This window comes from Manis javanica, chromosome 14 (assembly GCF_040802235.1).
Source record: "Manis javanica isolate MJ-LG chromosome 14, MJ_LKY, whole genome shotgun sequence".
Lineage (NCBI taxonomy): Eukaryota > Metazoa > Chordata > Mammalia > Pholidota > Manidae > Manis > Manis javanica.
This window is the reverse complement of record NC_133169.1, coordinates 45,434,959-45,445,646: the sequence shown is the minus strand read 5'-3', so window position 1 is coordinate 45,445,646 and position 10,688 is coordinate 45,434,959. Positions and strand designations below refer to the sequence as shown.

Here is a 10,688-nt window from a genome sequence, read left to right as displayed (position 1 = left end):
TGATGGTTACCTTTGTTGTGCATGATCTTTTATAGTTTGATGTACTCCAACTTGTTAATTTTGCTTTGCTGACTTGCTTTTCTGTCAAATCTAAAAACCAATGCTGAAAATAATGCCAAGGAGCTTACCCCATATATTTTATTTTAGGGGTTTTATGGTTTCAAGTATTGTGTTCAATGATAATCTATTTTGAATTCATTTTTGTGTATAGTATAAAACAGCAGTCCAGCTTCATTTTTTTGCATGTGACTGTCCAGTTTTCCCAGTACCATTTATTGAAATGACTATCCTTTCCCCAGTGTGATTCTTGGAATCTTTGTCACAATTCATAGGCCAAATGGGAGTAGTTTTATAAATGGAATCTCTATTTCTTTTTTTCCATTGATCTGTGTCTCATTGTTATGCCAGGACCACACTATTTGAATGCTACAGGTTTGTAAGATATTTTGAAATCAGGAAGGGTGAAGCCTCCAGCTTCTTTCTTCTTTCCTTGGATGGCTGTGGGTATTTAAGGTCTTTTGAGGTTCTATACAAATTTTAGCATTTGGTTTTCTATTTCTTTGAAAAAGCCATTTGAATTTTTATAGGGATTGCATTTAAACTCTAAATCTCCTTGATGTCTGTACATTTTAAAAATATTAATTGCTCTAATTTAAGCACAGAATATCTTTCCATTTACATCTACTTAAATTTATTTCATAATTGTCTTAGAATTTTAAAGTACAGATCTTTACCTTTATTTGTTCAATTAATACCTCACTATGTTATTATTTTTAATGCCATTGTAAATGGGATTACTTTCACAATTTTTGATCTGGTAGTCTGTTGATTATTTATATGAATGACACATTTTTGTATATTGATTTTTATTATTCTGCAATTTTACCTAACTTAGTAGTTTTAAGTATTTTTGGTGGTGTTTATATTTTTCCATATTTTATAATTTAATATGAAATATGAAGGCTGATGAAATATTTTCATGAGATCATTTATAACAATTATTCCTGCAATTCTTCCTTCTCTGATGTTTTCTTCATCCCCCACAGAAACATTGACTATGTACAACTGCTTAGAGAAAGGAAATCCTGTTTATCCCAAGGCTTCACTAATGAACTTGTTCCTCCTTCCCATCTTCAGCTGTTTCCCTCTTATCCTTAGTCCATGTGACTGGCATGCACACTATTCCCCCAAACCAACTCCTGTTTCACATTTGGAGATGCAGGACATATTGAAAACCCTGCCCGCCTGGAGTTAGATCTGGCCCCCTGACTTGCTGAGTCCCAGCAGGCATGAGAGGAGGTGACACACATCACCCCCAGGAGGACACATCTAGCTCTCAGGGCTGGACCCTCCAGCCTGTCTTCTCTGCCATGGGACAAAGCAGCTTGGAATGTGAAACCCACAAGGACAGGGCACTGCCCCAGAGTCATGCGCTCCCACTCTGGACTTCAAATGTGCAAGACATAAACGCAGGCTATTTGTTAAGGCACTGACAGTCTGCTGCGACTACCTCGGTGTCCTCATATGTATTCTGTTGAAAATGTCTTTATGACCCTTATAAGGTTCTTATTTAAGTAGTAATACCTCCAGCCTCCAGCTCTAAGCAGCATGCCTTCCATGCATGTTGTCCTGAACATCACTCACAGAGCTCCATCTGCACTCTTGGTAATGATGTGTGACACCCCTGCCCCCCCAAAAGCCTGTGACAAATCAGAGAACAGACATGTCTCACAAACTGTGCAGTGTCATTGCTATTTCTGATAGTACAAGGGTCTGGACAATTTCAAGAAACTCATTGGACATTTCCATATCAATTTGCTGTGCTGTAGTTTCAGGAATACTCCTTCATGTCTTAGTTCTGTTAGAATAATTTCACTTGGGTTCAGGCAGAGTTGTATTTGTGCAATGTCTTAACAAAGCAGATAACGGATTCAATGATGCACTTTGTGTTTTTATACTTACTTGCATGATTTTTTAAATGACCTTCATTTTATGTGGGTAGAAAAATATATTTGTGTAATAACTTATTTGTAATCAAGTAAATGTGTGGTAATCTTATGTGGATAAGAGTTAAATTTATTTGCAGTCAAATGGAGGTTAAGATAAGCATGAATTACAACCAGAGACCTGTGCATCTCATGAAATGGGAAGCCCACACCTCTCCTGTATTCATATGCCTCTGAGGCAACTCATTGCCATGGATTCATTTCCTTGAAATTCCAATTGAAGAATATATCATGATATGTCCAGCCAGAATTTCTTGCTTATGCCCAAGATATTCACATATAGCGAAATGAAAAAGAAAAGATTTCATGTGTGTTAGGAAACTAGGGAAACTTTACAGATATTTCTTTCCATGCCTATTTGCACAAAAGAAAACATAATATATGTTTCTACATAGATTTTTTAATTAAAAGATGAATAATAGATTTTTTTTAGTTTTTAAAACAAAACTTCGACTCATGGTGCTTATGTTCCTTAAGAAATAATAATGCATGTTTTTCAAAAATTAACTCAGCAAATAGTATTCCTACCTGGGAAAATATATTTTGAATTCTTGTTAGTTGACCAAAACTGACACTGCATTTATAGATTTCTTTTTCACAAAATAACATGTAAAATTACAGGAATGAAGAATAAGCCAGAAATGACTGCCTTTGAACTAAAATCAACCCTTTTAAGTGACAATTCAAAACTCTCAAAGGGAGAGAGTGTGAACATCATGATTTTCAACTCCACTTCTGGTTCAAAAGGTCAACTTCTATTTTTTGTTGTGTTGATCACCTTGCTGAGAAGTCTTTGCAGAGCATCCTTCACCTCCTTATTTCTCAGGGTGTAGATGAGAGGGTTCAACAAAGGCGTGACCACGGTGTAAAAGAAGGTGAAGAACTTGCCATTTTTTGAAGCAAAGTCATTTTTAATGTCTGTGTACACCATAGCAATTGTCCCATAAAATATGACGACCAGGGTGAGGTGGGAGGAGCAGGTGGCAATGGCCTTCTGCCTTCCCTCCTCAGACTGGATTTTCCCCAGGGCTTGAGCTATGTAGACATAAGAAGTCAGAATCAACCCCAGTGGCACGATGGTGAAGAGAACAGCAGAGATGGTCATCTGCCACTCATTAGCAGAGATGTCTCCACATGCCAGGCGTAGGAAGGCAGGAACATCACAAAGAAAATTATCCAGGCAGTGGTGGGCACAGAAAGGCAGCTGGAATGTGATGGGAGTTTGGACCACAGATAATATCAGACCTGACAGCCAGGCCACAAACACCAGCTTCCAACAAAACTGTTGATGCATAATGACGGTGTAGCGCAGGGGCTGGCAGATAGCGACATAACGGTCTAAGGCCATCACCACCAACATGACATCTTCTGTGGCCCCAAGACAGAGCAACACACAGACTTGGAGGACACAGCCTGTGTAGGTGATGCTCTTGTCTGGCCCCCACAGGTTGGACAACATCTGGGGCACAGCAGCTGTGGTGTAGCAGAGATCCAGGAAGGAGAGATTGCTGAGGAAGAAGTACATGGGGGTGTAGAGACGAGGGTCCACGCAGGAGAGCAGGATGATGGTCAGGTTGGAGAGGATGATCATGGTGAACAAGAGGATCACAGCCCAGAAGAGAGCAATTTCCAGATCAGGCCATTCGGAGAAACCAAGGAGGATGAAGCCCCCTGGGAAGCTCTTGTTTGCCATCACTGGTGCTCTTAGCACTGGGATTTGGATGTAATTGTATATAAGCTTTGTAAATAAGTTCTGTGGGAAAGATACACTGACATTTGTTTAGAGAATGAAAGCATTTGTTTTCCAGGGGTTCTTGTGAGATTAGGCATTAGGTTTTTTCCCCTTACATTAGAAAAATAATGATGTGAATCTTTTCCACCATGCTGTACTTCCTACAAAAGAGTCTTTTGTAAGACACCACAATGGAGTTTATCTCTACGATTCTCAGCTTTCACAGTTAACATAGATCCAATGCATGTTCCTCTCCAATTATTTGTTTTGTAGTCATTATATATCTCTAAAATGCTTGGAATTAAATGCTCAGCATAAAGTAGTATCTTTCAAAAAAGTAGCCTGAAAATATATCAAACTTTAATTTCCATTGTTTACTGATGTTAAAATAAATGTGATATGGAGATTATCCCTGAAACAAACCAATCTTCTCTAAATATAGTCTCGAAATTATGAGACCCTAAGCTTAAATCACCTTCTGAGTCTGAAGATCCACCTTGGGATGGGAGACATATGAATTTTAAAAAAGAGAATTCTGGGGTAGATACCTAATTCTTTTACCTCAGGTAAATTAAATTACTTTAGGTAAGCAAGTTGAAAATCCCAAGGAACTATTCTTTTCTTAGAAATGGTTATGACTCCCAATTCAGAGAATTCAGTTCCAGGTTAATGGAAATAAAGATATAATAGTCCTTGATACCTTTCAGGAAATAAACACCTCACACCATAAAACTAGTAGAATGTAAAGCAGTATAATTTCTATTATCTCATAAATATCTCATTTTTTTAACAATTGGGAATATAAAATAAATTTTTTGAAAATAATAAAGTACAGAAATAAATCAAAGAGGCAATATTATGAAATCTGATCATTTCAAACTCTGCCTCATGGGAAGGGTAGAAAAATCCTGCATTTCCATTAGCTAGATAATCCTGACCTATGGAACATAATTTTTGGAAAAATAATTCTAGAATATTAATTGTATTCCAGGAATTGTAGAATAGTTCAAAGGAAATACAACATTGATTTAGGTTAAAAACTCTCAACAAAATGGGTATAGAGGGAGCATATCTCAACATAATAATGGCCACACATGAAAGACCCATAGCTAACATTATACACAATGTTGAAAATCTGAAGAATTTCACTCTATGATCAGGAACAAGACAGGGTTGCATCTTTTGCCACTTTTATTCCATATAGTACTAGAAATCCTAGCCTTGGTGTTCAGACAAGAAAAAGAGATAAAAAGCATCCAAATTGTAAAGAAATAAAATTGTCTCCATTTTTAGATGATGATATTATACTGAGAGCCCTAAATTTCACCAAAAAACTATGATAACTAATAATTGGATTCAGTAAAGGTACAGGATACAAAATCAATAAAGAGAAATCTGTTGCATCCCTATATACTAACAATTAACTAGTACAAAGAGAAATCAAGCATCCAATTTCATTTACAGCTGCATCAAAAAAGAATAAAGTATCTATTAATAAATCTCACCAAGGAGGTGAAGACCTGTGAAAAGTATAAGATACTTATGAAAGACATTGAAGAAGACATAAGTACATGGAAATCTATCCCATGCTCATGGATAGAAAGAATTAATATTGTCAAAATGGCCATCCTGCTCAAACAATTTAGAAATTCAATGCAATCCCTATCAAAACACCAATGGTAGTTTTCAATGAACTAGCAAAAATACTACTAAAATTTATATGGATCAACAACACACCCAAAATACCCAAAGCAATTCTTTGAAAGGATAAATAATGTTGGGAGTATTAAATACCTTCATTTCAAGCTATGTGACTAAGCTATAGTAATCAAACAGTATGACACTGATTAAAGGAGAAACACATAGATCAGGAGAACAGAACAGAGAGCTCAGAAATAAACCCACATATAAATGGTCAATTAATATATGACAAAAGAGGCAAGGGTATACAATGGGGAAAATACAGTTTCTTCAATAAATGAGAAAACTGGACAGTTACCTGCAAGACCATGAATCTGATTTAGAGTCTAACATCATCCACAAATGTAAACTCAAATCACTTAAAGATGTACAGGTCATGAAACCACAAAACTCCTGGAAGAAATTATAGGCAAAAATTTCTTGAACATAAGCATGAATAATTTTTATTTTGGACATGTTTCCCAGGACAAAGGAAACAAAGGTAAAAATAAACAAGTGGGACTCCATCTTACTAGAAGATTCTGTAAAGCAAAGGACACCATCAACAAAATGTAAAGGGAACCTACATTATGACAGAATATATTTGAAAGTGATATATCCGATAAGGGGTTAAAATGGAAAATAAGTAAAAAGAACTTGTATGACTCAACACCAAAAAAGCAGGTAAGGCAATTAAAAGGTAGGCAGAGGACCTGACTAGTCATTTTTCCAAGGAAGACATTACAGATGGCGAACAGGTGCATGAAAAATGCTCCACATCTCTAATCATCAGTGAAATGTGAATCAAAACCACAATGAGGTATCACCTCACACCAGTCAGAATGGCCATCATCCACAAGACAAGAAATAACAAGTGTTGGTGAGGATGTTGAAGAAAGGGTGCCTTCTGACACTGCCGGTGGGAATTTTCATTGATACATCCACTGTATGTATGGAGGTTCCTCAAAAAGCTAAAAATATAAATACCACATAACCCAGTAATTCCACCAAGAATTTACTGAAAGAAGAAAAATCATAGATTCAAAAAGATATATGCACCCATATGTTTATTGCCACATTATTTACAACAGCCAAGAAACTGTAGCAACTAAAGTGTCCATCAATAAATAAATGAATAAGAGTGAGGTGGGACATATACACAATGGAATATAATTCTGCCATTTGGGACAACATGGGTTGACCTAGAGGGCATTAAGCTCAGTGAAATAAGTCAGGGAAAGAATGACAAATACAATATGATTTCACTTATTTGTGGAATCTAAAAACAAAACAAAACACAATGAACAAAGCAGCAATAGACACACATAGATACAGAGGAGTGACTGGTTATGTGACTGGTGGTTCACATTGGATGTGGTTGGAATGAGTGAGAGAAATACAATGAATGGGTAAAGAGGAACAAAATCTCAAATCATTATAAGTTGTTCAGGGGGTGAAAGTACAGCATAAAGATTATAGTCAATTGTTATGTCACATCTTTGTATGTTGAGTGATAGTAACTACACTAGTTGTGGTGAGGAAATAATAGTGTGTATAATTGTCGAATCACTATGTTCTATTCTAGAAATGAATAAAATAGTGTATATCAACCATACCTCAGTATAAAAAATGTACTAACTAACACAAAAAGAATAAGAGGCATAGGATATATAAAAATGCTGTAAAGGAACTCAGTGTGTATATTGTGAAAAATAAAAATTTGAAAGTGAGCAAACATTGCAATAATTTGAGGAGTACTTTTGCAAACAGGCTGTCTCAACAGACAACTACACAGGTATTGAGTGTCTGCCATGTGCCACTCATTGGCCTGTAATGTGGGAATATAATATGAAGAGAGATGAAATATCTTATTTCAAACTCACCATCCTATGGATGTGAGACAGAAAGTAAAGAAATTAGCAAATCCTATGGATTCTATTATATGAGATGATAATTTCTGTAAGTGTGTAACCATCAGGATATTATAACTGAGGATAACAGTGGAGGACTGAAAAGCGGAGGAAAGTCACTTCACTCCAGGGGAACACGAAGAGCAAATAGCCTGTGGCTGAAGGAGTGTGTCAGCTCTGAGATCCCCAGCATGGTGGGGAAAGTGCAAGCCCTGTGCCCTGCAGGTGGTCAGATACGTCAGCCAAACCCACCTTCTCTCCTCTAAGTACACACTGTCACCCTGAACTGATGGCATTCGTTCTCTGTGAGGCACCCTGACTCCGATTCGGAATGTCCGTTCTGCTCCATCCCACAGCATCACCTCCTCAGTTCTCTCATTCCCACCATATTATTTCATTAACTTCCCTTCATCTGGCTCACAGACAAATAGTGCATGAGACCATGGCATTTGGACAAGAAAGCTCAAATAGTTCAACTGGCTGTAAGCTTTGGAATGGTATCATGGATTCACATCTTGCTTATATAAAGGAAAAAGTACATGTTGATTGTATGTGTTGTTTTGTGACAAAGTTCCATTGTCTTACATTTGTAAAAGTCGTTTTCCCATACAAATACTTTTTAAAGTTGTATAGATCATTTAAGATACTTATGAAATAGAAAATAAGATGTGAAAGCAACTCTCATCCTATCATTAGTATAATATCTATTATAAAACTTGGTTTCTTACTTTCAATATATATTGTTTAATAATAACATATTGACTGATATGTAAAATACATGACATACAAAATAGAATAACACTATAAATAGCCCCATATTTCCCTAAATATTATAATTATTTAAATATTCAACGAGTTAAAATAGATAATCACTTTTTGGAATATAAAGCTTCATAAAATTTTGTTTTAGTAATAGAATTCATATAAAATGTTTCTATTATTTTAAATGTAGATTTCCAAAATTTCACTAATCTAAAACACTGAGATTAATATGTACATAAAGAACTCATTGATTCTGTGTTTACATTTTTTATTCAAATAATAATGCCCTTTTCCGATCCATATATTCATGTTGCTTCCTATCCAGCATTTACCCTTATACACCACAGATGGCAGCATTTGGTTATTTTACTTCCCTCACAATACCACGGGTAATATCCTATTTTTTCTCTCTGCAATGAACCAAGTCTGAATGGAGCCCTATTGTGGATTTGATCTTTATTGTGTGGTTAATGTGTGTTTTTGTATTTATAGTTCATGTTTAGATTCTTCACAAAATTTTGTGCCATTTTAAGGTTTGATATGTTAATCTTTTTCTGATTAATATGTAAGAATTTTGTACAGTACAGACCTTTTGCCTATTCTTTGTCATCAGACCTCACTTTTAAAATATTGTATTATGGTTTACATCTTTTGCTTCTCCTAAGAAATATCTATTTTTTTAAATATTTAAAATACTAAATTATTTTCCTGCAGTATCTTATTCATTGGATTTGTTCATAGTTTAGGTAAATATTTACCCATATACTTGTCTGGTTGTTTAATAAATATGTTTTCTACATTTAAATAGTAAATAAATTTCATTTGTAATATGAAAATAGGATCTAAATTTTATTAATAATTTGTTATTAAACCTTCAGAGGAACTTACTGAGGAATCTTCCTCAGCTTGTGGAATCACAGTAGCAATCTTGCTGCTTGTATTTTCTGAGTTCTGCTACTGTCATAGCAGGGAGTGACATTTTACATTATTGTTAAGGACCAAAATGATCTAATATGCTCTTGAAAGAGTATACCTCTCTCTGCCTCTCTCTGAAATTGCCTATCTCTTGTTTATTTTCATCAGATTATGACACAGAAACTTTCAGTGCTATTATTAAGTAGCATTTATTAAGTAGTTTAACATGTAGATTTTAGTTTGAAATAGGCCATAGCTTCCCTAAGGCTTACTCTGTTTCTTGTTAGTATACACAAATATCCAAACATGTGAAATAATGAGCCACAAAGGTGTATGTTTTATAAACAATCTTCTATTTAAATCTTGCTGCCTTTCAATGTGAGGCATTTTCAAAAATTCATTGTTCTAATATGATAAATGAAATACTGTGTAGTATAATCTCCATGGTAAAACAGTTATTGAAAAGAGTGATGGTTGTGTGTTTATGTGTATCACACTATAACTACATTTTACAATAGATACACATCCCAAAACTGTTGGTGGTGAATAGAGAAAACTGATAATATGTTACTCTTAACTATGTATTTTTCCATAATATCCCACAAAAATTAATACAATTGACTTCTTTTCCAGGGAAATGTTATGTCTTCTAAACTTATGCAAATGTAGCATTTCATTCACCTTCTCACCTTTCCACCTCAGAAATGAAGTGACTTACTCAGTTGGAAGGGAGATGGGTGGCCGAGGTAGGCAATCGTGAGCCTGCTCAGAAGCCACCCCAGACCTTCCCGCCTGGAGGCCTGGTCTCGGGCTCCCTCGCCCCGTGTGCCTCCCCAGTTAAGTACATGGCATCCTGTGAGCCTCCGGAGGCAGGCAGGAGAGGCACAGCACTGTTTCCCACTGAGGAAGAACGTGAGGAGCACGAGGGAACCAGGCCCTCAGGAGGTCCCCAGGGACTGTCCCTGCACGTAATCATCTGCCGGTCCCCAAATGCTATCAAGACAGAGACAATGAAAACAGGGCTCTCCTTGTTTCCTACGAATGGCCTGAGATAACACATTGTTTACAGTTGACACTTTTAAATTAACTTAATTAAGCAATTGATTTATTGATTGTATATGCTAAAAGTTTTGCTATTCTGTTTTATTTATTCATATCAGAAACACTCATTGAGTGTCTGTTGTGTATGTCCATCCCTCTTTTAATCATTGAAGATATAATTGGGCCAAAACAAAATAGAAGAAAATACTCTATATCAATCTGAAATTAATTGATGTGCTTTTTTATTACAAATATAGTCAGGAGAATGCCATGGTGGTTGACATAATGATATACAGGACTAGTTCAAATTATTATATGAAAGCTGTGCACAATAAAAAAAGACTTAAAGGCTTTAAACACATTTCAAAACAAAATTCTGAATAAAATTCAGTGTTAACTAAAAAAATCAACATATCACTTTTCTTAATTTATGTCTTTACTGAAGTAGAGTTGATAGAGTTTCCGTCAACATAGAAAGATGATACAAAACCATTGACTATACTCTCTATGTTGTATTTTCATTGCTGTGGCTAATTTATATTATGATTGGGATTTTGTGCCTCTTTGTCCCCTTCATCTATTTCATCCCCCTGGTCCAAAACCTCCCCCATGGTAACAACATACTAATTTAAAATATGAAAT

The 10,688-nt window shown here is 35.6% G+C and overlaps 1 protein-coding gene across 1 annotated transcript; it reads right to left on the bottom strand.

Annotated features, from left to right (window-relative positions):
* Window positions 1–2,754: 2,754 nt before the first annotated feature.
* LOC140846007 (olfactory receptor 2H1-like) lies at window positions 2,755–3,699 on the bottom strand. Its single transcript, XM_073221440.1, has one exon. The coding sequence runs from the start codon at window positions 3,697–3,699 to the stop codon at window positions 2,755–2,757; it is 945 nt and encodes a 314-aa protein (XP_073077541.1).
* Between the last annotated feature and the right edge of the window lie 6,989 nt (window positions 3,700–10,688).

Excerpts from the sequence above, each read along its gene's own strand:
- LOC140846007 (XM_073221440.1), bottom strand. The coding sequence starts at position 3,699 with ATGGCAAACAAGAGCTTCCCAGGGGGCTTCATCCTCCTTGGTTTCTCC.